At 48.5% G+C, this 25,733-nt stretch overlaps 4 protein-coding genes across 6 annotated transcripts in view; 1 reads left to right on the top strand and 3 right to left on the bottom strand.

Annotated features, from left to right (window-relative positions):
- DIXDC1 (DIX domain containing 1) overlaps positions 1 to 5,228 on the bottom strand; it is a 41,974-nt gene extending 36,746 nt beyond the window's left edge. Inside the window, exons 1-2 of one of the 2 annotated variants that reach the window (XM_074561115.1) lie at positions 5,134 to 5,228; positions 3,892 to 4,012 (exon numbers count right to left, since the gene is read on the bottom strand). In XM_074561115.1, coding sequence (XP_074417216.1) covers positions 3,892 to 3,948 — 57 coding nt within the window. In that variant the 5' untranslated portion in view covers positions 3,949 to 4,012; positions 5,134 to 5,228. Of the gene's footprint in view, positions 1 to 753; positions 1,008 to 3,891; positions 4,013 to 5,133 lie in introns of those variants that run through there. The other variant, XM_074561114.1, reaches the window with a different exon arrangement.
- A 216-nt stretch (positions 5,229 to 5,444) lies between these two features.
- C17H11orf52 (chromosome 17 C11orf52 homolog) lies at positions 5,445 to 13,983 on the bottom strand. Of its 2 annotated transcripts, XM_074561118.1 has the most exons (4): positions 13,673 to 13,855; positions 9,587 to 9,627; positions 8,750 to 8,796; positions 5,445 to 8,384 (listed from the first exon to the last, which is right to left on the bottom strand). In XM_074561118.1, exons 1-4 carry the CDS (start codon positions 13,702 to 13,704, stop codon positions 8,148 to 8,150), a joined length of 357 nt encoding a protein of 118 aa, XP_074417219.1. In that variant the 5' UTR covers positions 13,705 to 13,855; the 3' UTR covers positions 5,445 to 8,147. The 2 variants fall into 2 exon arrangements, with proteins under 2 accessions (XP_074417219.1, XP_074417218.1); XM_074561117.1 differs by lacking the exon at positions 9,587 to 9,627 and having other exon boundaries at positions 5,456 to 8,384; positions 13,673 to 13,983.
- Positions 13,984 to 17,826: 3,843 nt separating this feature from the next.
- HSPB2 (heat shock protein family B (small) member 2) lies at positions 17,827 to 21,222 on the bottom strand. The gene is made up of 3 exons (XM_074561366.1): positions 21,064 to 21,222; positions 19,666 to 19,812; positions 17,827 to 18,777 (listed from the first exon to the last, which is right to left on the bottom strand). The coding sequence occupies exons 2-3, from the start codon at positions 19,757 to 19,759 to the stop codon at positions 18,326 to 18,328; spliced, it is 546 nt and encodes a 181-aa protein (XP_074417467.1). The 5' UTR covers positions 19,760 to 19,812; positions 21,064 to 21,222; the 3' UTR covers positions 17,827 to 18,325.
- A 467-nt stretch (positions 21,223 to 21,689) lies between these two features.
- CRYAB (crystallin alpha B) lies at positions 21,690 to 24,834 on the top strand. The gene is made up of 3 exons (XM_074561060.1): positions 21,690 to 22,114; positions 23,265 to 23,387; positions 24,504 to 24,834. Exons 1-3 carry the CDS (start codon positions 21,917 to 21,919, stop codon positions 24,705 to 24,707), a joined length of 525 nt encoding a protein of 174 aa, XP_074417161.1. The 5' UTR covers positions 21,690 to 21,916; the 3' UTR covers positions 24,708 to 24,834.
- Positions 24,835 to 25,733: the final 899 nt, after the last annotated feature.

The raw sequence follows: 25,733 nt of genomic DNA, 5'->3' as shown, positions 1-25,733 counted from the left end.
GGCTGCCCAGGCATTTTGTACTGAGTCCATGGAGAGTCCAGTGGAATTAATTTTTTGTGCACATGAAAGAGGGAAGCTGACAGCAATCTGCACTCCCCATGCAGTTACAGGATTCCCATCTCTGGAATTTCCCGGTACTTCTCACTCCTTGTTTTATGATTTATTAGTCTCCCTGACAGCAGAATAAACACATCAAAAAAGAACACTTTTAAAATTATATTTTCCTGACCAAGATGAAACTCAGTCTCCTAGGGATTCAACCTACAGAACGAGATGGGGAAAAAAACAGCCAGTCTGCTCTTTGTCAGCCTCTCCCAAGAAATGTGTGTCCACAAAGCACATTTCCAGGCTTTCCAATAGCCTTCCGACATAGAAACTTCATATAATCTGAAGAGGAGTCAATTCTATAAAATAAACTGTGCTCCATAACCTTGCTGCAGTTTATATTATTTAATGGTACAACGCTAAAGCGCTGTGAAGACAATAAAAACTCCGAGCTAAAAACACCACCTGTAAAACAGCCACAAACTCTTAAAAAAATTATGCTGATTTGCAGAGCCCTGGCTGAGCTGCCCAGTACGCCCTTTTGTTAGTAAACAGCTCTCCCACCCTGAAATCTCACTCATTTTTCTCCTTCTCTGTTCCTCAAAGCACATAAAGCACTGGAGACAGAACAATTCCTAAGAGATGCTGCACAAAAGCATGCTGCCTTGCCCTGGAATGGTCTGTGCAAGACTTGGGACATGCATTTACCTCTGTGAAGCCCTCCTGAAGAATATCCAGTAAATTCCCCCTGGCCAAACAAGCCAGCATTCTCCACAAGCCCACCGATGTGTGAGGGTCTCACGGGACACAGGGCAGATCCTCCGGCTCTGGGCACGACCTCTTCTCCTCCCAAAGACAAAGAGTTGGAGCTCATCAGGAACCGCATTCATAGTCCCATATGTGCAGCCCGTTACTGCACACAGATAGTTGAGCCAAAGTCAAGGCTTACACTGGGCATGCTCGAGAGGGAGCTGATGGGGGAGTAGCAGGAGAGATGTCATACGTTCCTATAGAAACGCTTCAGCTTACAAGATGCAGGCCCAGGACTGAGTTGGGGAAACATCTGAAACCCATTTCCAGCAGTCGTACTCACACAAAACCTACTGTGTCAAAGAGATTTTCAAACCCACCAAACAGAGCAAGTCCTGTATGGCGTGGGGGCAGGGGGAGTCAAAGAATGGCAAATAGCAGACGCCTTGCTTAGCTAAAAAAGCAAAAGGAAAGATTGTAAGAGCTGCCAGCTTTAACTCTCAGCAATCGTTCTGCAACCCCGAAGAAACAGCAGCGTTGTCAGCAACCTGATAGAGACAGGAAGCTGCAAACCAGACCACAACACAGCTAGTAACATTTGCACAGTATTTGGCCCTGCTCTAGCTGCCCTGGCAACGAAGTCGAAAGAAGAAAAAAGACAGAAAACTTTCAAATTAGAATTCAGTACAATCCCCAGAAAATTTTCTAAATCTATAACTGCATTTATTCCAGAAACAAGTATCAAATATCTCCAGGCAATCTCTCAAACTTCATCTCACCTTACAGGAAATGTCTAGGAAAAAAAAAGGAAAATTCTCTTAGAATGGATGAAGACACCTTCTGCCAGGGGCTCTGGCTGCCAGTCCACAGAGCAACACTGCCAGTACTGCCCAGTGATATCAGACTGTGTCTTCAGATTTTAAAATATCTGGCCAAGCATTTCTAAGTGAGAAACATATTTAAAAACAAGCATGTTTTTCTGCGTACATGTTGAAGCATCTGGAGGAAAAAGCAATTGCATAATTTTACTCTTTTACCCTGTCACATACAAGATGCAGCTAAAATAAAGACAGACAAGCAACAGGTATTTTTCCCTCTGTAACCAACCCAAGTCATTCAAAAAGGAGTCAGCCCCCACGCCTCCAATTATTTATTCATGATTGCCTTCCCTACTTTTCCTTATTCAGTGGGAATTGAGATTTTTATGTTTTCATTGTTTGTAATATCATATCTGTTAAACAAAACAACAGATCACTGTGAGGCTTTGCATAAAGTCTTGTAAGCTGGCATTGCTGTTGGTTAATGCCTTGATCCAGTTTACTCTTGAGACTCAAAATGCCATTAAATAGACAGCAATAAATATTTATCCCCATTTTTGGTGACGCAATTAAGTAGCTTATGCCCTTGCAATTTCAATAAAATTTCATAGAAAAACTGAAAAGTGTTTTCCCCATCAAACAGAAAGTAACCTATTTTAAAAAAAAAAAAAAAAACCCAAACAAAAACCAACAGCCACAAAACACACTCTAAGCCTTTCTGTGGACTGTATTATGCTATTCTTGGCACCATCCCCACTTACAGCTTAGTGATCATATGAGTTACATAATACATCCTTCAATCACAGTATGCTCCCCATGCTATTGCATAGCAGGATGCGTTACGCAGCGTGATGGTGAAGGGGCTGTCAGCCACATTGATCGAGCAGCTGGCTTTGCATATAAACTACAAAAGAGTCCTGGACTTCCTTTCAGAAACATAGTGATGGATCTATAGACATATAACAGATAAAATAGTCAAATGTGGTCCAGAGAAGGGCAACTTCTCCTACGCCAACCAAATACAGCAAATGACAAAAAAACCCCATGTAGTTATTAGTACTCCCTGTACCCCTATTTCCTCTCACAAATTAGAGGACCTAAAGCCAGATGTGTCACCCATAGTACAGTAGTGCCATCCCTGAGGAATGCAGAATCTCAGATGAACATGTTGGGGGAACTGTGAAGAAGTTGGTTTGGATTGGAGAGAATGTTCTAGCCAGATGCTCTACCCTGCCTGCCTTTTTGGATCAACCAAGAAAAGCTGGGACTGAAGTCAGAAATTCAGGTGGTCACTTGCAGTCTCATATCCCTGTTACAGAGTGTCTATCTTCTAGAACACCAACACAGCAAAAGGCGAAGTGTTCTCATTATACGTACCTGTTTCAGGTACAGGCCTGCTCGCAGTATGTTTTCCATCAGAGATTTTGTCATCAAAGATTTGCTTCTACATGGGGTTTTTCATCTCTGAAACAGAGCTGCCTCGCTTTGACAATATGTCAGAGAATAGAAACTAGGCCATTTCTGATGGCTAGACTGAGAGGCAGAGCATGCTGACCCATTCATATGTTTACTGTGGTAACAAAAATGCATCTTGGGTGTATGTATGTGCTGAAAATACCTTCTAAAAATTACATGCTTGTTCTCCCATCTTTGTGTTTCACTCTTAAATTTCAATCTTCTTGTAGCAGGAATCATATTTTTCTTTCAGTTTTATAACATCATAATAGATGCCTTTGAATGTTATCTTTGCAAGAAGCAAAAAAAACAGCCTCTCACTAAAACTAATGCTTCATAATTCTCCCTGAAGAGGATACCAAAATGAAGGGCAGGAGGCAATGATATCAAAAGGATGGACACATCAGCTGTTCCTGCGTGACTGACCTTCAAAACAAACATGCAGGATGGCAGTTTGGTTGGTGGCATTGCCCTCTCCTGGCCAGTTTCAGCATAACCCTAACCCTTGTACTTGCCCCTGTTGAATTCTGGGCAAGGTGCATGACAAAGCCCTGTTGTGCATGACAAAGCTCCATTTCCTGTTGTTGTAATGAGACTGTCGTCGTGTCACAGCAGCACCACCAGTATCAACACATAAGCCTCCCTTCAAGGCTTCCATACAAGGATTTTAAGGCACTTTATCAACATTCTCTGATTGTTTCTCTTATCAGCTCTTGAGAAAGAGAGATAGATCAATGTCCATAGTTCAGCTCTTGCTAATAAAATTTTGGTTGGGGAAATAAAAGGGAAATGTCAGACACAAAAAGGACTCCTGGAAACTCACAGAGGATGCAGCAGGCTGCGATGTGTGTTGGGGCACCATGTCCATCAGAGTTCCCATTCTGGATGCCACAGCTCAGTTCATTGCCAAGGGGAATGCATCAGCACTCCTTCCCCCTTGATGCCTGAGGGGGAGAAGGAAATGTAGTAAATACAAAGGAAAGAAATTTTCTTCGAGGGAGAACAGACTTACCGTCGAAATGTCTGAAAATAACTAAAACAAAGGAGGAAAGTTGCCACCTCCTTTCATTGCCTGCAGAAAGTATATCTAAGGGCTACAGTCTTAGGGAAACTTACACATTTTTGTATTTTCTTCCACATGTAAAGTATGTATGGTGAACAGAATTCCCTGAAACACATGTAAAAAAGATTCCTGATTACATTGGCTTATACTGCACATAGGATCTAATTGTGTCTTCCCATTTGTGGAGGGGGAATCCAAATTCGACAGAAGTCAAACATATCAGCCAAAGCTGTACTGGTCCCCAGCATCAAATGTTCAGAGTATTACTTGATTCAGTGCGTTCAGCCCAGACAGCAAAGATTCATGAATAATTTTAGGAAACTTTCACATACTGACATTTATATTTAGGAATTTTATAATCTATATTTTCTTTGCTTGGTCGTCCTTTAGCAGTCTAGAATGAAGTCTGGTGAAGGGAAAGGTGGGGGAGTTTGGAAGAGCTAACAGGATGGATAATGGTAAGATTCCTTGAGAAAGACTGAACAACAGTAGGAATCACTGTTTTTAATAATCACGTAAAGGTAGGCAGGAGTGTAACCCTTAGGCAGATGGTCACTATTATCTTGGTTGTTTCATCCTGGTACATCTCTAGGGACCAAACGTCGGGGTAGGCCAGGATGGGTAACAGAGGCAGAGCCAAAGTGGGTTGCTGAATCTGCCTGGGGTGGAAGTATTTTGGGGCCTATTCTGCAAAGCAGGGCTGAGAGCGAGTGAGCAGGGAGACCACAAGGTGTGGGGCCTTGGAGGGGCTGTGTAGCCCCAGGTGTCTCTGGAAGTGGGGTCGGCCCGTGGGGGATTGCAGCATGGGGATCCCCAGAAGCAGGGAGGTCCCGGGAACGGGGAATGGTGGGCCCGGGGCGCGGGACTGGGGTCCTGGGAATGGGCCGCCATCCCCAGGAGCACGGGGATCCCGGGGGCTGAGGAGCCCCTGGGGAGGGGTTGGCAGAGGGAAAAACAGGGTCCCCGTGGGGTGGGGTGGGGCCCCGCGCCCTGCCGCCCTACCTGCCCCCGGCGCGGCCGGGAGGGTGTAGGCCCGGCCCGGGCCCGGCCGCGGCGCGTCGCCGCTCGCCATGGGGACGGAGGCGGGACGGGGCAGGCCACGCGCAGGCCCCGCCCGGCCGCAGCGGGCCCGCCCGCAGTCGGGCGGAAGAGCCGGGCCTCAGGGCCCGGCAGCGGGCGGGGGGAGTCGGCGGCCGGAGCCCGCCGCGCCGCTCTTCGGGCGGGAGGGGAGCGAGGAGACCCCCGGCTGGGCCGGCCCCGGAGCCCCGGTGCAGCCAGCGGGCCGCCGCGTCCCCAGAAAGTGCGAATTTATCAGTTAAAACTAAAAGTTGCATCTTTAATGTTCAAGGAACATATGATACATTAACACACCTAAACATAACAACCTCATGAGCCAGGAGACACGCTGTTGGAAGCTTTTAATATTCAGTGCAAAACAAGTCCTTTAGAAAAATGTTTATTGCAGAACATGTGACTTTCACATTTTCTCTATTCAAGGCCTGGTAAACTGGCAAAATTACGGTACTACTCCTGTTCCTATGCAGACCATTTGATTATCTCTAAGATACGCTGTATTTACAGAAACAACACCAAGTACTAGCTATGTATGGAAGCTGGAGCTCCTTAGGGAATAGGAGATAAACTACCTTTCCAGGTTTGAGGCATTCATTAAAAGATAGTTTTTACTGTAGCTCCCATTCGTTCAGAATACAAAAGGGCTGATCCACAGACCAACAGGACTAAGTGACGTGACTAAGTGAAAGCAAGTTCCTCTGAGCCAAACCCAGTCCTACCTATGTCCACGGCAAAACTGGTTTAACTTGATGATGTGCAAATTTACACCCCTCTGCACACAGGAGCTTGACCTTAATGTCTGTGCAGCTCCCTGTCCCCAGCCCCAGCTCTCCTGCTGGGTGAGGAAAAATTTCAGTACCACATGCTGTGCATGCCACTGCAATAATGGGCTGTTTCACTTAAATTGTTTCTAAAGATGACCTATTGGAGTCTGCACCTTCTAGAAAACCTCTCATCTCCCAAACTATAGTCCATGTTTAATAATGTTTCTAAAAAGTCTAATTTCTTGCTACGATGCGGAGGGCTTGACTGGAACTGAAGCCACTGTACCTTTCTAGTTCTTGTACCAGCGATTCAGTGCAAGGAGGTATATAACTGCTGCCCAGCACGAACCAGATCTGGCAGCCCATCTGACAGCTGGGCTAGCAGAACTGAGTGCTACAGTATCCCATGACTCCCTGACGCACTCTTCTAAGTAAATCCTGTGCCCATTCAATCCTCCTCAGTCCAAAAGACAGGTTTTCATGCTGGACATGGAGTACAGCAAGGAACTTGGAGGAGCAGATAGAGGAATCCTTGACACTCAAAAGAACCAGCCTTTCCAATAACATAATCTCGTACCTATTATAAATGAAGGGCCCTCCACTGCAGACCTTACAATAGCCCCACTGAGGTCAGCTGAATAGCATGGGCAAAAAAAACCCTTTTCAGGTAGAAAAATATACTGTATCCATTATAAAAAGGGGCCTTCTCCTGCAAATAGTACTCTAGCCATACAATAGCCCTGCTGAGGTCTACTGGATAGCACGGGCAAAAAGGTAGAAAAATTGTAGGATTGGTCCCCAAAACACTTGCATCTTTGCAAACACTGCCCACACCAGCTTTATTTTTTGTAATGAGCAGGTACTCCTTCATGCTTTTTACATTTAGCTGAGCCATAATATGCAGAATTATGTATGTTTATAAAATGTACCAGCATGTCCATTTTTAAATGCTGGCAATAAACAGGTTGTCCCACAACCTGCAGTTAGCTATGCAGACACAATGTGCCAAGCATTGATTTAGTGCCTGAAGATACTGCCTGGGAGCCCTGTTCAACTGCCAGTGCTGCAACTGCCAAATTCAGTCCAGTGGCAGAAGCCTTTTGAGTGATCGCTATACTGCATTACTTACACTATTTTAAATCCATAAACAAATTCTTAAAGATGTATCTGGGAGGGTTAGCTGAAAACACCACATGGTGTGTGCTCTATATTACTGGGTTTTATAATTAAGGCTGACAGTATGAAGTAAGAAAAAATGGAGGAAAAGTCCAGAGCCCTCTCTAAAATTGACCAGGATTCATTCCCAGTATCTCAGGCATGCAGACAGCTGCTGTACTCTTAAGGACTGGATAACTGCCCTAAATATTGGCAGTGGCTTTTAAATGGCTACCTCGCAGTTAAATTGCGAATTTTCCTTGTGTCATTTTCAGTCAGAGCCAAGAGCTCACTACTCACTTCTGTGCGTGTTGGGGTAAGGATGCATTTCAGTGAAAGAAATTGTTCGGTACCTCTCAGTTAAGTCTGCAATTCTGGCCTTGGTTTTAGTGTGCTGTGCATGGTTATAAAACACTGCTTTTTGAGAAAAGGGGATGCACATAGTGCATGACTGCAGTTACAGTGGCAGATGTTGGAGGAAGACATTGCAGTAGATACTGTTAAAGGTTTCATGCCATTTCTTCACAGGATCATCTGCACGTCATTCTGCACATTGCAGAATTTTCTTAACTTTAACATAAAATCCTGTGGCAACATCTCCCTTGTCGCAGTATTGAATCCTGCATGCCATGTTCCCAAATCCATCTGCAGAGCAGCACTCAGCTGGTCCTGTGCCACAGCAGAAACTTTCTCACTGCAGCTCTGAGCTGTGGTTTTAGCCTTCATCAGCCAAGGAGTGGCTCTGTCTCCTCACAGTGCTGAGAAGAGATGGGTTGTCAGCTTCAGAGGCAACTCTTCCAAGGGGAAGAGGTGTTTTTTGTCAGCAGAATCAGATAGGAAACTACTCATCACGTGAGAATAAATATGTCTGTATCCTCTGAAGAAAAATACAGGTGGAAGATACAGCCTCTCTGCACTTTCTTAGGGAAACTTGATGCGTCCATGAGGTTAGCTTGCATCTACAGCATCTCTAAGTCTATGAAATCCTTTTGCTCCTGAAGGAGGAGGGGGCCATCAAGCCTTTTATACCAGAGTCCCATTCTTACTGTCATATTTCAGCCTGGGCCGGGTGAAGTTGAGGGTGGCATACTCTGTGGCATTCTGCATTTGTAAGTTCTTCACCTCTGCTGCAGACCGCTCCCGGACCTTGGTGAACACTTGGATGTCTGCATAATGAATGCTGTCATCCTGCTTCACACTCTTGGGTTTACTCACGGTGGAGTAGACAGGAAACTCCGGGACATCTTCATATGTTGGAGCCTTTGGGGAGAAAGAGCTCTGGAAGGTCAGCTCCCTGGGCTGCTGCTATACATGCCTTCCCCAGACCAGGCAGAGATACCCTTACCACTGCCCCAAGTGCCATCCAGCCCTCTCACACCTCAGGCTCAGGGAGACATTTCATCTTACTGCTTCCACTGCACTTTAGGGGGAAAAAATAGGCCCACATCACTGTACAGCAATGCACATTGTTCCCCCAACCATTAAAGCCTCTACAGGGTGAGATGACTCATGGCTCTGAATAAGCTGCCCCATGCCCTCCCAACACATTTAGCCTAGGAAGTGGTGGTCAGTCAGCTCTGTCTTTTCAATATACGGTTAGGAAAACAACTCTGGAAAGTTTTTACCTTCCTGCCAGGCTGATGCTGTTGGCTCTCATGTCTCACATTAGTTCCTGAAAAAGAAACACCAGCGGATCAGGTTAACACAACTGTTCGTTGTTCCTCCTTTGAATGCAGAAATGCAGTGTCTGGCCCACGGGTTCTCCCCACTGGACACAAATCAAATTTCCACCACATCTGACACCCTCAATCCTAATGCTGTCTCTGAAGCCTGCCTCCAAGAAGAAGTCTGGGCTTGTTTCTTTGGAAAAAATAAGGTTTCCGAGGATGACAACAAGCTGTGGACCGCAATGTTCTTGGCAGAACCTAGGAGGACAGACACAGCACAGAGAGCTTCCTTGTCAGGCCCTTGGAGAAGTCAGATCCAGTTTTAACTTTGTTACTTCCTTTGCTGCCTAGCAAACATAATTTGCCCAGCATGATCCAAAGGCCACAGGACACAACTGGGCTACTTAGGAAATGCACTTTGTTCTGGGGGACTGATGTCAGATGGATATTTGCAGCACTTACAGAAGTTTAATGCGGCGTCTGCTATTCTGCCACTTTAGAGTACTCATACGTGTTTTGATGTGAGTCTCTGGTATTTTAAAGATATTGCTGAAGTCCCTTCCCTCCCCCTTGTCAAGTCTCATGGCTCGTCACACCCCTTGCTTTAAGGTTTAAAGAAATCTTGCCTCTTGCTTCTAACAAACTTCTCTTGAGGACAATTAGGTACAAAAGAGTATGGGAGGGGACCTCAGCCTCAGGGATCCAATTCACAGTCAGCAGTGACTAATGTCAGCTAACCAGGGGCTCAGTCACTCCCCTCTTCTTGTCTTCTAAAGCATTTTCACAAATCCTTACCTTGCTTTTCTTTCTTTCTTTTAAAAGGCGAAGGACAATTCCTGAAATCAGAGAGAGATGTCAGCCCTGAAAAGCCCCAGCCTCTGCTCTCATAACATGCAAACCCAAATACAACAACCCAGGGTAACACATCTGTGGGAAATGAGAAAGGCTCAAGCGGTGCCTCAGAGAAGAGCTTCTCTTAACCCTTCTCTTAGGGCCAGATGCTCTGATAGCCCCATACCCTGTGCTTTGGCCTCCTAATCTCAGCTGTACCTGTGTAACCAGAAAGAGACATGCCAAATACAGCTATGTTCCAGCCATGGAATGAACAGGAGCAAAACTCATTCCAGCCGTAAGAACAGAGGCAGGAGCTGAGCTCCTGTAGGCTGGTGCTGGCAGGGGAGAGCAGGCAGAGCAGAGACGTGTCACATTCTGGGCCAGATGCACAAAGGAAATGTTATCATTGCATCATGCTCAGAGGGATGAAGGAGAGCAGGTGCCAGCCCTTGTACGGCTCCTTCTCCATACGCATGTCCATCTGGTGGTGGCTGTGAACCAACACAATGTGCAGCTGAGGGTCTCACACGAGTCTGTGTTTCTGCTGCAACACAGGCAGCAGCTGAAAGGGGGCAGCTAGCGCTTTTAATGGGGCTATGGAGTTACCAGATGATTCCCAAAAAACATTATAGATCCCACAGAATGTGCATTTGCCAGAGAGTCTTGCCACAGGCGGGAACAATGCAGTGCCTGAGGCAGAGCTCTGCCTTTGCTGGCTTTTAAAGGCAGTTTCAGTAGGGGGGTGAGCAGGACAGTGTGTGTAGTAATGCCTTTGGCACTCTAATGGCAAAATAAAAAAAGCATGAATGCGGGCAAAGAACTTGGAGACCTTCAAAATAATCAGTAATGATTAACCAGACTTGCTAGACCTGGGAAGTCAAGGGCAGCTTTGGGGAAGGCAGGATGGCCGTGTGCCTGTGAAAAAGGACCCAACACTGCTTCACACGTCTCTGCTGTGTCCTGCCCCGCAGAGGCAACGGCCCTCCAGTCCTTGATGGACAAAATCTGGGGGGCTGCCCCCAGGAGTCAGGGAAATAGCTGAAGGCAGCATTGCTTTGTCTTGTGGTGGTTCACACTTGGCTCTTGCGGCTCCCTCCTCCACTGTCTGTATGAGCTTGCAGGGTCTCCAGGGCCCTCCTTGCCAAGGCTTGTGTGCTAGGGCACTTTGCTTTTTTACAGCATTCAGGCACATTGTGCAATGTAATTAAAATAGCACCACTTGAAGCAAAATCAGCAGGGTCTCTATACTCTTTCCTGGTAGGTAGGTTGCAGTATCAGTTTTCCAAGCTGCTCTTGCTTGTTTTCATTGCCTTCCTTTGTAGAGAGAGCATTAGCAGCCAGTGTGTAGGCTGGAGGTATTCTGAGGCTGTCTGCAGGCTAATGACAGCCACGCAGGAGACAGCATTTCCCAGCCTCAGATCTGCAGTAATTAGGACGGATGTGGCAAGGAAAACAAGAGCAGTGCAAACCTCTCCCCTCTTCTCAAAACCAGGTCAAGCATGTTGTAACTAACTCACAGCCTGCCAGAAGCACATTGTATTCTACATGACAGCATACATGTCCCTGCTCCTATATTGCTTCTTCCCTTTTCCCCATGTCAATGCCAGCGTGATTTCTGCCCTATACAACCCTCCTTCACAGTGGGTCCTGAATTTTGGCATTTTTTGCTGTCCATGCACACTGGAGGCCCCAAGTACTAAAGCAACTGGTGAGAATACCTGGGGCCTGCCCTCCACAGGGCCATACTTTCAGAGGTACCCAGACCTGAGGGCACACTTTCCTTCATCAGTAACTTTCTTCTGTGAATAAATTTGCTGTAACGGCTTTTCTTTAAAGCCTTCAGGAACCTCCTCAGTCTCATGCTCTTTGCTCTGTCTCCTTTAGGGCCCATGCTTCAGTAGCAAACATGTCAAGGATCTCCTGTCCAGGAGAAGGTGGGTGCCTACCTCCTCTGAGCCCTTTTGTAAGTCTCAGCTTTATTTAGGAAGCCCAGCTCTTTGCTGACACAGCTGTGGTGCTGAGAAAATATACAGAAATAAAAGCACTATAGGTGCCTTGAAACACCTGAACTAATATTAAATACCTTTTTTTTTTCCTCTGTCACCAAGGCAAACCTATAAATCATGCAAACTTCTGCAGCGGGGCTTCAGTGCACCAGTCTGCTCTTGATTGGGCCCTCTGTAGTTGTCTCTCAAGCCCATGTTACCAACAGCGCATTCCCATTTGCCTTCCTCTCTCCTTGTTCAAGCCTGTTTGAATAGCCCATGCAGCACAGGGACAGCCTGGGAGCCTGAGGCCCTTCTTCACCCATGTGTTTCCATGTGCAGGACAGGGAATTACACTCCAGGGGAGAGAGCTCTGCTTTCTCACTGCACAGTCTGTAAGGCAGATGTTAGCACTTGAGTCCCACAAGGGTGGTTGGGATCAAAAGCTTTGGCCAGAGCTTTGCCCTCTGCTGCAGGAATCTGCCAGAAGGTAGTAGTGACAGCACAGCAGAAGTATCATCCCAGCTTCTTACTTTCCATGCAGACTCTGGGAAAAAATCAAGTGGGACACAGAAGTCCTGGTCCAGTAGCCTTGGGGGAGCAGAATTTGATGTTGCTCCAGAGGAGCCAGCCTGACACCATGTTGCTCCCCAAGGAGAGCAGAAAGCTGGTCTCCTGCCTGGCCCTACGTAGATGAGTGACCTTCAGATTCTGGTTTATACTTCCTTTTGGAGGTAGAAGTGTTTGTGCATGGCCTGGCACTGTCTGGACATGAAAGTGCCACCAGAGTATATGCTGTAATGGTAGTGTTTGTACTCCGGAGTCTCTGGCTTTGCCAGTCCATGCTGTGGCAAAGCTTTCCCCATCACACAGCATCAGTAGTGTGCCTGGCAACCACAGCCCTGCTCAAGGAAACCAGCCTGTGCCTCAGGCATTCCCTGATCAGGCCTTTGTCTGCTGCAGTAATGAAGCTGATGTCCTGGGTACCTCATTTACCCTCAGCCACAGGGCAGAGAAAGTGGAAAATGGGACTTTTGGTGAGGGACATGTCAAGAGTCAGCCTTCCACCTCCCACCTACAGCTCCTGTTCCTAAATCCCAAACTCCTCTGCCCTCCAACTCAGGGCTCAGGTTGGAAGGACCTCGGTGTCCTGAACGTCCTCCCCTGTTTCAGCCACTAGGTGATGCTGTGCCTCTTGTGATTATTAAAACGTACTGATTAATTCCTCATACTTTTAACAAATGCAATGTTGGAGAGAGTGTCCTCGGAGCTTCATCTGATATTCATGACTCTCCCCCTTGTACCATGCTCAGAGTTGAAAATATTTCCATTTGGCACCAAGTGATGCTCCACTGTGCCCTTTTCTGTATAAGCAGCAGGTCCAGGGCACAACGTAAACCAGGAGGGATTAAATTGTCATCCTCCCTCCCAGGGAGAAAGAGCAACATCATCTCAAAAACGTGTCCAAGGTTTCCCAAGCGCAAATAAAGCCCAGACGGACGCAGGCAGGGAGAGGGGCCGGAGGAGCTCAGCGCAGGATGGGGTAGCTGACCCACAAGCCCTTAGTGCCAGCACTGCCCCAGGGACCTCTGCCTGCATATGCCAAAGGGACACATCAGGGTGTCTACCTGGCCAGAGACCACTGGGGCAAGGACAGGGATTTTAACTAGATCCTTCCTAGAACTGAGCTATTCTCAGCTGCTGGCATGGCTGCGGGAACCCAAGCTGCCGGTCCCGGGAGGTGCCACAGCCCGTCTGGACTGAGAGATGTGAGCAACAAAGCTCCTTCACCTCCCTTGATCCTGCCTTTGTCAATCAGGGGCTGCCCCAGCCTCCCGTCCCTGTCCCTGTCCCTGTCCCTGTCCCTGTCCCGGCACAGCAGTGACCCCACGCCCCTGCTCTCTGTTCCTGTGTGCTGTGGCAAGGTGCAGGGCTGAGAACCAGCCGGGAGCCCTGGCAAACCCAGCACAAGGGAGCAAAGCTTGCCACGTCCCCCTAAACTTCCACTTGGGCTGCCTGCAGCTTTGTCCGCCATCCCCATACCTGGTGATGCCATACTCACCGTGGTCGCCCGCAGCTGCACAGATTGCCCATGTCGCTCCCTCCTCCATGAAGCAGAAGTGTTTTCTGGACAGGGAGAGCTTGTATTTCCTGGTTCCTGCTCGGCCCCTGGCTATTCCAAGGGAGTGTCTGGCAGTGTCAGATTTCTCTCCATCGCTGCAGCGATGCTGTGCTAGGCCCGTGTGTGCCATCTACCGGAGGGCTTGCCCTGGGATCTCCGCACCCCCGGGGCCTGCCCTCACCTCTTGCTACCCAGGGAGGAGAGGGCAAGGTGGCAGCATGCCTCCAGGCCTCAGCCCTGGGCCTAAAATTCTGTTTTGAACAGTGGATGTCCCTCCACCATCCCTCTCTCCCACCAGCGCCATCCTGCTGATACCAGCAGTGATGCAAAAGAGGATGGAGGAGGGACTTCAAATGTTCCTGAACAAAAGGAGAAAGCCCAGAGTGGGAGCTCTCAGTGCTGTTCCTGCTGTTCATCACTGCATCTCAAGCAGTATGTCAGACAAATGTGTGGCATGGGCGGGTATCATCTGGAAAAGAACATATCTTCTTGGGAGGGAGGTGATGCCCCAACGAAAGTGAGAGCAGGCTTGCAGGTCTACTCCCAGCTGAGCTCTAGTGCTGCTGCTTCTGCTGCAGGCAGAAAGGTGTATGCAACCTCAGGGACATTACTGGGAATACATTTTTTTTAAAGCTACCTAGTTTGTGCTTTTGAGAAAGACACAGAAACCCATGAGGGATCTTGCATCATTAAGGACCTGCAATACAGCTCTTAGGCTTATCCCTCAGCATGTCAAATAGGAACATTAATGTGCAGTTTACCTCTCTACTCCTGTTGAGAGCCCTTCAGACTGTGGCTGGTCATTTCTGGACTGAACGACAGGTAGCTGGTCTCTGGCAGCTCTAAGAGAGCTGATACCCAATACTGAAAGATACCATGTTAATGTAGTCCTCAAGCAGAAACTGTGCTCCACAGCTTTGATTTGGCAGTCAGCTCCAGTTCTGTGCAGGCCTGAATGACTCCTGGGATGTACTGACAAGTGGGTAAGTATTAATTCACCCTTCTGGTGGGCTATCTCAAGAACCAGCCCTAATCCCCTACTCCAGCTGTACCCACGCTCTCAGCCAGGCTTGCAGCATCATTTATCATCTGCCCGAGTGCAGAGCAAAGCTTGTAGCTGTCCAGAAGTGGCAGGAGTAGAAGAGTTCTCCTTTGGAAGGACCACGGGGCACAGCTGCTCTCTTAGCTGAATCCTGGATGAGCTGCACTGTGACCTGCAGAGCCTGAGTCTTGCTCTGAAACTGCTCCTCAGCATGTGACTGGAGAAATTGCATAGTTCAGCCTGCGCCACAGCACTCTGGGGAGAATTTAGGATTGGATTTATGCAGGCAGATAGGATTTAGTCCTGGTCCCAACAGGACAACGTACTCAGGGTCCTGCAAAGACCGTGTGGTCTCAGGAGTCTGGCCCTGCTTGGGAAGTTGCAGACTGTGTGTCTCTGGGTTTGCCACAGACACTGTTGATTTAGTGAGCCAGTGTCTGTTTTGATTTCTGGGATAACTTGGGATTTGCTGCTTTGTGAACAAGAGAAAAAAAAAAGGCTGGGAGCCTGTTCCTATTAGCCCCTTTCACAAATACTGGAGCTGCTGGTTTGAGCTCCACCAGAGAAACAGAAAGGCATCAAAAACATTGGCAGAGCTGGAGAGCATTTGGCTGCCACTCTGCATTCCCTCCTTGGTCTGTGTCTGCAGGGATGAAAAAGAGCATGGCTTCCAGTGCTCCTGCTCAGCAAACCGATCAGGCTATTTTGTGCAAAGTCTGCTGGGATGCAGAGGAAGAGCCCAGTGTCTGACACCAGGCAGTGGCAGCCCCTCTCACTGCATCACTGATCAGGGCAGCTGTCTTCATGCACTCAGGGACATCATCTGGGTAACAGGCTGTGCAACTTGCACAGGAAGAACCTGCAAGTGCCCAGCAATAGAGAATGAACTCGTTGGAGAGCAAAGACAGGGCTAATAAAAGCCAGAGGGAGAACAGAACTGTGTAATGACTACTAACGCTGTGTATTTCTATTGCAATAGTGTCAAGGTACCTCAGACACCAAGGGATTGGGACCACACTGTGATAGATGTGGTACAGGCACACAACAAGTTGGCATTGGGTATAAAAAATGAAGGAGAGAGAGCTCTGAAGTGTTTTGGGCTCTTTTGTCTTAGAATCCACTCCTGGTGCAGTCCCAGCCCTGGCCACATGCTGTTTTCAGCCCTCAGTGGTTCAGCAACCCACAACCCTTGTGTTGTAGAGTCAGAGCAGGGCCAGATGGCATTTCATGCGCTAGCGTGTGCCATGTCTGCATTGTGTGTGTACGTGCGCTCCTTCAGCCAGGCATCCTTTCCCCAGCTTGCAGGTCATATGTTGGCCATCCTCCCTATCGCCAGTCCAGTTAAGATGTTTATCCTAGTGACGGGAGGCCTGCAGTGAGCAAGGGGACCATCAATCCTTCTTACCAGCACGGAAGATGCCAGATCAGAAACAAAGAAAAGCATTTTATAGATGCTGCTCTGAAATGGCTGTGAGTTTGAGGAATCCTTTAATGGCAGGGCACTAAGGAAATTAAGGCCACGCCTGATCCCACACACAGATAGAGGTCTCTGCCCTCATCACAGGGATATGGGCTCAAGAACTCAGTCCTCCTGGAACTCGGGTGGGTGCTGCTGTGAATGGGATGTGGTACGTACCTGGTGCAGTGCACGAGGCTGATGCGGTGTGCACTGAGGAGCAGAAAGAGGCTTGTACACAGAGGAGCAGCTAAGGACTGGGCTGTTCCTGCCTTTACAAGCAGCTGCTTCAGATGATTGAAAGCCACTAGTCCAGGATTATCTTTGGAATTATTATTAATAACTTAGATGAAGCCTGTTGTAAAGGTGATTTTTATTTTGTCAGTGTCTGAAATACTTACTGGCAGCAGCTTACCTGGTCCTACTTCATGAGTAAGGGCATCCCTCAGCAATACAGACTGTGAGTGTGGGTATCTGATCTGCACCGGGGGAGATGGAGGCTTAGTCATCCTCCTGTTTGCGCTCATGAGGCTGGCAAGCAGGGCTGCTCTTAATTTGACTCTGATACTCATTGCTGGCAGGGACCCTGAGAAGTAGAAAATAGCTGCACAGTGATTCACTCTGGTCTGGATACCACGTTGCCTGGCAAGGGTGAAAGAGCAGCCTTATACCGGTGTTTCAGCAACCAAGGAGGTATGCTGCATGGGATAGAGTCCTGAGCAGGGCATTTCTGGCCCTATGTATTCATGGAGGCAGAGTGCAGAAGCCTCTGCCTCCCAGCAGGGAGAGGGAGAAACTCTGTCCACAGGGACCTTGGAACCTTCTCTCTCCTCTGTGGGAGGGCTGCACTGAGGCATGCCAGGGACCCCCATATTTGGCCAGTGACACAGCATTTTGGCTGCTTTAATTGGCTCCAACAAGACAAGGATTGCAACTGGCACCTGCTGAGCCCTAGGGGCCATCCGAGGCAGCAGCTGCCACCAGCAGCAGCACACACGCCCCCTAGCCCAACATCACAAGACTATGGAGACATTTCTCATGTAGTTGGTAGCATCATGGTGTCTGCAAAAGAGGCCAAATTCTTCCCTTCTGTGACTCTACAGAGAGTGCTGGGATGCCAGCAAGGCACTTGGGATCTGAGCAGAGCCTTTCCCTTCAGCATTTCACTCCCCTCACAACGGCTGAAAAATTCTGTGTGTGAATAAGCCTTAAGTCCCATAAACTAGAGGGCTGAAGTAAGCAGAGACCATTTTTAACTTGAGCTAACTCCAGCTGCAGGTCTGGAAATGCACAGTGAGCTTCCAAGAGCCCGTCACTCTACATCTTTTCTCCTTGAGGCTACTGCCCACTGAGGACTCCCTACAACAGCAAGCAACTCCAGCTGCACCTGAGCCAGTAGGGTCAATCACAGAGGTCCCCCTGGCTGCCCCGTGGACAGAGTCCCTCCAAGTCCCCACTGATGCCATTTCCACATATAAGCGTAGTGTGAACTCTCTGCTGCTCTGCTCCCCACATCTGGAGCAGCTAAGGCACCGTCCATCCTTCCTGCTGCAGAGTAGCTTGGCCAGAAGCAACATGAATCCAAGGCAAACAAGAGCAGATCAGAGGCAGATTTATTCCTCTCTCCTCCTGAGAGCTGCAGGCACTTTTACAGACCAACAAGCACCTTCCATCTCCACAGAGGTCAGCTACCAGCTCAGAAGCAAGGCACTGGGATCATCTCTTCCCTCTTCCCGGTACCCTTCTGGGCTAGAGCACAGCAGCTGTTTAACAGTCCACTGCGACACAGCCTCACAGTTTAGGGTAAGAGTGACCCTTGCCATTTGGGGTGAGAGAAGAGCACCCTGCTCGATGAGCACTTGACCTAGGAGAAAACTTGCATCACAGTCCCTCACACTGACACTTTAGTCCCCCTCTTTTTTCAGTTCCAAGTCCCTTTTTCCAGCCATCGGTCTTAAGAAGCAGAAGTATGGCATATATATGGCTGCCTGTTTAGCCCGGCTAAACACTGATGGTGAGAAATAAGGGTCTGGCACCATGGATTCCCCATCCCTTTCCCCCCCACCTGCCCTGTGCAAGCCCAGATCTAGGGCCTTTAGGACTCTTCCTTCCTTTTTCCTTCCTCAGACTGTTCTTCCTTCCCCACTGGCTGCTCCTGTTGGGTTATCTTCACCTCGTTGACTCTGGCCTTCACCTCCTTTCCCGTCCGGGGAGCCACAATGCTTAAGATGCCATCATGGGACAATGTAGCTCTCACCAGCAAGGGGTCGACATCCAGAGGGAGAATGTAGGTCCTGGTGAACTCTCGGGAGATGAAGCCATGGCGGTCAGCCTTCTGTGGGTGCTGTCCCACCACCTCCAGCAGGTTGTCTACAGTGCGGACAGTGAGCTCATCTGGCAGGAAGTGACAGACATCCAGGAAGACTTGGAATTTGTGCTCATTGAGGCTGATCTCAGAGGTGCCTCTATCCAGCTGCTTATTGATCCGAGGCCTGATGTAGTAGCCATGGTACAGGGCAGGGGCTAAAATCTCACATGGGGACACACCTGAAAATGAGACTCAGTAAGGAGCGTGGGGTTTCCAGGGGAAGGAGTTGGAGAAGGATGGTTGGCAGCACACAGGGGAGGGAGACAGGAGGAGGCTGGGACCTGGCAAACACCTTGGTTTTACTACCACATCAGCACAATATGGATGGAATTTTTTGAAGTTCCTACCTTTCTGTCTCTAAAACACACAGAGAACCAGACGGCTGCCAGCCACTGCCTCCCACCATGCAGCTGGCAGCTGCCAGCAGGCTAAGGGGCTGGCATCCAGCTTGTCTGCTGGGTGGACAGGGAGGGACCGGTAGGTGCATTGGGTGCTCTGCAGTGCAAAGCCCACAGCCAGGGATGGGCATGGAAAATGCTGATGATGAAGAAACTGCCCTGAAGAACTAAAGGCCTTTTGTGTGCCATTGTCCAGGGGGCTTTCCTTGGAGCTTTTTTCCTTTTCACGCTGTTGTGCTGGTGCTGAATGGTTCTGCTGCTGCCCACATTCCTTCCCCTCTGCCAGCCACTGCCAGGCTTTGTGCTGAACACCCCAGCTCAGCTTTTCTCCACAGCCCCCGGCTGCAAAAACTCCATCCCCCCAACCCCCCGGAGCATTTTGCTCCATGTTTGCACAGCATACGCATGAATGCCAGACCACTGGGGGCATGAGAGAGGGACAAGAGAGACAGCAGTAGGCATGGATGAAGGAAGTGGACCTGAAAAGAGAGACCCTGGCTATTCCCCTGATATTCCCCCCTGATTTGGCCTGGGTTCTCACACTCACAATTCCTTGGCTCCAGCTTCCCTATCCTGCTCTGGAGCTCACTCTCCCCCGGGGGGGACTCCACCCGTGCTCCTGCACCAGAGGAGAGAAAGGTGCCGGGGGGATCCCATCTCCTTTCTTACCTTCTCCAAAGTTCTGGTCATAGATCTTGCTAGGGTTGGCAAACTCGTACTCCGAACTCATGGGGTAGGCGTGGGGCACAGTCCGTGCAGCCATGGCGTGTCTGAGAAGGGAACCTTCCAAGCACTCACTGCCTCTGAGAGTGAAGGCTGCAGATTGCAAGGTTTTAATTGGGCGAGTTCCACAGGGAGGAGTGTGTGATAAAAAGATGGACCAAAATAGCCACGCACACAGGCCCCAGGATGCCTCGCCAGGGTGACAAGGGAAGCTTCTTGCTGCATTCCAGCAGGGAGTGCAGGCACTGCCTGCAGTCAGGGATGCCTCAGGAAAATCCCGCACCTTCTCCCAGCCTCTGAGATCCCCACCTTGAGCAGGGGGTGCAGGAGGCAAACGGGCAGCCAAGTACAGCAGGGAGGCACAGAGGTGAGGTGAGGGAGGCTGCAGGAGGAGAAAGCAGGACAGACCCCAGGCTCTTGCTGCCTGGGATGTCCCCAAAGGCAAGGGCTAGCAAGAAGGCTCATTGTTTAAGGAGTCCCTGACACTGGTCCTGTGGGCCCTAAAGCACCCCATGGGGATGGAGCAGTAGCTAATGCTCGCTGGTGCTTGATCAGGTTGTGCAAACTATCACACCCATCACCCCACTGTGAGCTTAGGGCCCAAATCAGCCCCTCCTGTACCCTACACAAAGGAGCTTGATTTTCCCAGAAGCTGAGCGGACAGCTCAAGCCTTTTGTTCCTATGAGTAGTGAAATACTGGAGGTAGTTAAGCAGGGCTAGACGGGATCCAGATCCCACTACTGACACCTCCACATCCTGAACCATGCTGCTGTAAGCTGGCTGTCCAGACCCTTCCTGGCCAGGGCTTTGGCACAATGTAATGAGACCTGGAGAAATGCCTGTGCCAGTGATCACAAGTTAAGCAGGCATCTGAATCCGGCATAGATCCAGTTTTATTGAACTGGGGGGGGAGGGAACTGGGGAGGAGTAGTGCCCAGTTAAGCTCCTTGTACCCTGAAACCAGAGATTTGAGTCCATGTCCCTGCAGTATGAGAGAGCAGGTGCACTGCTGTTGATGTAATGGGGAATTGGAGAAGTTATTTATGGCCTGAGCTGTTGCACAGGGCAAATTCTTCTCCCTATTCTTGCAGGCAAGCTGAGAGGAAGAGGGTCAGACCCTTTTGCAAAGGACTGGTGGTCCTAGCAGTAAGAACGAAGTGCCTCTGAGCCAGTAATGGTATTTAAGTTGCAAGCTCTGAGGGGCAGAGACTAGCTCTTGCCCTTTAAGGACAGTTGCTAGGCTGAACCCATTCCCATGATGTAGACTCACAGGCAATGCAGGAATTAAAATAAATGAGTGAATTAAGACATGTTAGGAGCATAATTATAGGAAATCAGCTTACTTCAGGGCCACAGGCAGACAGAGGTAGCTTATATCCCTGAGAAGGCATGTCTCAGTGCAGTGTCATGGAGGCTGTTGGCATGCACGGTTTATCTCTGCTCACATCCCTCTGGACTACTGAGAGAGTTGGGCTCTTCTGCTCTCTCCAGCAAAGTGGTTTCTGTAGTAGGCAAAAGACAAGAGGTGTTGGGCTGAAGCTCTGTGGAGAAAGCCATTCTTCATTTGCACAAACACCAAAGGGCTTGCACTAAAGCAGCGGGGCTTACTGGGCTGCAGAGAGCCACACTGCCAGGGGTATCTCAGCAAAGACCTCCTGGGATCTTTCCTGTCCTCTGAATAAAGTAGACCTGTGGCTTCCTTTGCCTTGTGGAAAAGCAGAGTTCTTCTGAGACTGGTGGGTGATGTGGGGAGCTGAAGTCTCAGTGCTGGCAGTGGGAACAACGGCCCCTTGTAATTTTCCCTGTGAGCCAAAGATAGGAGCTGCATTGATCCTGCTGGCATCCAAAGCAGCTAGGAACATCCGCCAAGCCTGCCTGGGACTCAGCAGATAAACAGCACGTGGGGAGCGGGGCGGGTGGCTGGGCAGTTTGGCTTCTTGCTGCCCCATTAGGCTCCTTTTCTTCTTCTCCCCTTCCCCCTCCTCCTCAGCAGTGTGTTCAAATCCCCCAGACAGCTACTGGGCACTGCTGAAGGGACCAGCCCAGGAGTGGGACAATAAAATCCCTGACACCACTGTTCAAGAGGCCTCGGGGAGGGGGGGAAGGCCAGGCCAGCTGCACGGGTATAAAGCTGTTCCACACTCCCAGCACAGCATTGCAGCACAGTTGTTTGCCGGGCTCCTCCAGCACACTCCAATGGATATCACCATTCATAACCCCCTGATCCGCAGACCTCTGTTATCTTGGTTGGCACCAAGTCGTATCTTTGACCAGATTTTTGGAGAGCACCTGCAGGAGTCAGAGCTTTTCCCTGCTTCCCCCAGCTTCAGCCCCTTCATGATGAGATCCCCCATTCTTCGGATGCCGGGTTGGCTGGAGACGGGACTCTCTGAGGTAATCTTCCCTTCTTAATGCTCTTTGTTATTGCTATGTGCACATCCTGATGGGTCTGGAGCTGGAGACCCATGAGAGCTGAGAGCTTGGAAGCTGCTTGTAGGTGGTTGTTAGGAAAAGGCTGGGGAAAAGGGTGCTGTGTTTGTGCCTCTGCTCCTCTGCATTAGGCAAGAACCTCTGCATGATCTGCTAATCATTTGTGACTGAGACCAAGTATTACCATAGTGTTGGGAATAAAGGCAAACTGAGCTGAGTGTGCAGCAAATGACTGTAAGAACTGATGGAAGAAAGTAGGAAGCCTAATTTTCCTGTCTGCTGTGCAAAACATTCAATGCCACTCTCTCCTGAGAAGTAAACAGCACAGAGATAGTGGGCAGGGGTAGTAGGATCCTCATGTCAGGCAGTGTGGGAGCTCATGGTTGCTGAGGAAAAAGGGACCTGTTTTAAAGAATCACTGCTGAGAACAGCAGCATTTGAAGTAAGATACAGGACCCAAAGGATCCTGAAGCAGCCATCTGCTTGCTTCAGGGGCTGAGCCAAGAGGCATGCAGTTCAAACAACCTTGCCTGTTCTGAGTCAACTGTCTTATTTACAAGTAAATTATAGAGCTATTCTAAGCCAAAGAAGAGAGAGCGAAGTATTTTTTTAATCTTTGCCTAATGTTTCCTTTGATTTAGTGACCTGGGTCTCGCTATCCACTGAAGCAGCCATAATAAGCACCACAGATAAAAACATCTGTCTATCTCAGTGGAGAAATCTTCACAAATATTCTAGAAGGAGGAGGATGCACTTAGACTCCCAGGTTGAACTGTGGAAACCAGTAAGCCTAGAGCTGGCACAGAGGCTGCCTCCACATCCCAGAGCAGAGCTCCAGGATTCAGATTAAGAGAATCTCTTCCTCACTCCCAAGGAAAACATTTATCCCATATGATCAAGAGAAAGCATTCACATTTTAGATACTGTAGTGATGGGCATTAATGTAACAGGCTAGCAAGGGATGAAGCCACCCAGATCAGAATCACAGGATTGAATGAAGGTCAGACAGTGCATGTGTAGACACCAGCTTGAGCCTTGAACTGCTTTATTCTGAGAGCCTTTTTAAGCTGAAACCCTCACCTGCTCTTTTCTGAAGCACCTCCTTGTTTTGCAGATGCGACTGGAGAAGGACAAATTTTCTGTAAATCTTGATGTGAAGCATTTCTCCCCTGAGGAGCTAAAAGTGAAGGTGCTTGGGGACATGATAGAAATTCATGGGAAACACGAAGAGCGCCAGGTACTTCTACTCCTACTTACCTGTGCAACTGATAAAGTCAGTGTGAACTTCCTCATCTATGGTTAAACAAGGAGACTGCAAAACAGTCCTCTCCTGTGCTCATCTCAAATACTTCTAATGTTTTTTATCAACCAATCCTAATGGAAGATGCTCTGTGCAAACCCTCCAGCTGAACCCAGACTGGGCAGCAACAGGGTGGAGATTTATTGCTGATGTTACATGAACTGTGAACTGACCTGGAAAATCATCTTTGAAATGGGCATTTCTGGGCCTCCCTCTTTCTGGGAAGAGGCTGGGAATGCAGGGACGCATTCAATAAGCTAACAACGAACTGTAATAATTAAACCACATAATGAATCAGTGCATTGCCCTGTTCCGTTACCATAAGGCTACCTCTTCCTGAAAAAGGCCCATCTATTAGTTTGTAATCCTTAAAGGTTGTGTGCTACTGTCAGTCATCCCACTGCTTGTTGTCTCTGGAGACCTGTGTGGCAACTGGACAGGCAGAAGTCAAAAGCCCTGTCCAAAGCTGTATGTAACAGGGTTTGTCAGTCCCCATCTTCCCCTCTCCCCACCCCCGCCTCACCTCCTTGCCAGAAGGAAACGAATAGGCACGATAAAGTAGCTATGTCACTGGAATTGTCAGCTCTAAGAGCTTGTGGAAGCCTGTAATCCTGACATAACTTCTGCAAATTATTTTCGCTAAGAAAATAACCAAGCACTATCGCAGATCTCAGCTCACTAGAAAGCAGTGTATTACCAGAGCTCTGGACAACATGTAGGCCTAGCTGCTGCATCTTAGGAATGACAGCATACCACTGTGCAATGAAGCCAGTCTCTGCCTGGCACAAGAGCTGGAACATAAAGCCTCCTCCTGTAAATAGTGTACCTCCTGTACCAGGCACCTGCAGCCTAAGCAGGGCAGTGTCTCACTTTGGCCAGTCTTGGCTCTTTAAAAAGGGCGTCTCATAATAAAAACTCTTTTAACTTCCTGAGAAGTTCTCCTTTGAGAGCTGGAGCTTCCTGATCTCTGACTTTATGCAAAGGACCCATGGTTTAGGTAGAGCTGAATGAACATTTCTAATCAGGGCTGTTCCTTCTCTTCTCCTTTTGAAGGATGAGCATGGCTTTATTGCCAGGGAGTTCAACAGGAAATACAGGATTCCAGATGATGTGGACCCTCTGACCATAACCTCATCACTCTCTCTGGATGGTGTCCTGACTGTGACTGCACCAAGGAAACAAAGCGACGTCCCTGAGCGCACTATCCCTATCACCCGTGAAGAGAAGCCTGCCATTGCAGGAGCCCAAAGGAAGTAGGCTGCTATTTAAAGTCACCACGGGGGGCTATTCAAGAGCACTTTTCATCAGATGCCAACTATACTGAATGGCTACTCTTATTATTTATGCTGAGTAAGTTTACTAACAAATAAAACATGAATTAGCAGTTTGTATTTCTTTTGTTTTGAGCACTGAGCACAAGGGAGTGTTGGGTAAAGAAAGCTGGGTAAGGTTGCTGCGCAGGGAAACATACCCGGCATCATTCTTGCTTACAGCTTGAGTGACAGGTATGTCCAGGAGAGCCTGGTGTTCAGAAACACTTTGCTAGTTTCACTTTGTGTACTCTAATGTATTGCAAACATCTAATTGCATGAGCCTTTTCCCTCGGTGTTGCCACAGGATTTAAGAGTGTTTCACAAGCACAGAAAAGTTTATCCAGTGGAGATTAGACTGGTAAAACAACTTCACGACAATCGAAACCCATTCAAAGTGTGGGTATTAGATAACAACTGAATGGAAGACAACTGTCTCTTAAATATCTCTAGAATGACTCATGTTATGGAAAAGCATCCAAGTGCTGCAACCAGTTCAGAGCAGTTGCAGACGAAAACCGAGTAGCTGCAGCAAACACAGATATATCCAGAGAGGAGAAAAGCACCTGCTCTCACGGTGCAAATCACATCACTTTGAAACTATGTTGTCAGTGCCCTTCAAACAATGAACATGATCTGACGTCTACAGTATTAATCTGATTTATGCTAACATTGTTGAGTGGTGCAAAACACTACTAAGACCTTCTCAAGTGTCATCATCTGCTTAACACCTCTCTTGAAAGGGATATGAGCATAAAGGAAAGTCTGTATTACTGGAATTGAATTTCTAAAATTCATCGCCAAAAAAGACAGACTGCCATAGATCTGTCACACAGATCATCAGACTCAATTAGGACCTGACCAGTTTTCTATGTTTCTTATATCTGCTAAGAGAAAAGTTATATTAGAAGGGATCAACTTAAATCTCAAATGAACTGAGAGGACATCCTTCTTCCATGGCTTTAAGTGAGAA

This window comes from Larus michahellis, chromosome 17 (assembly GCF_964199755.1).
Source record: "Larus michahellis chromosome 17, bLarMic1.1, whole genome shotgun sequence".
Taxonomy (NCBI): Eukaryota; Metazoa; Chordata; class Aves; order Charadriiformes; family Laridae; genus Larus; species Larus michahellis.
Note: the sequence above shows the minus strand (reverse complement) of the source record. Positions and strands in the feature narration are given on the sequence as shown.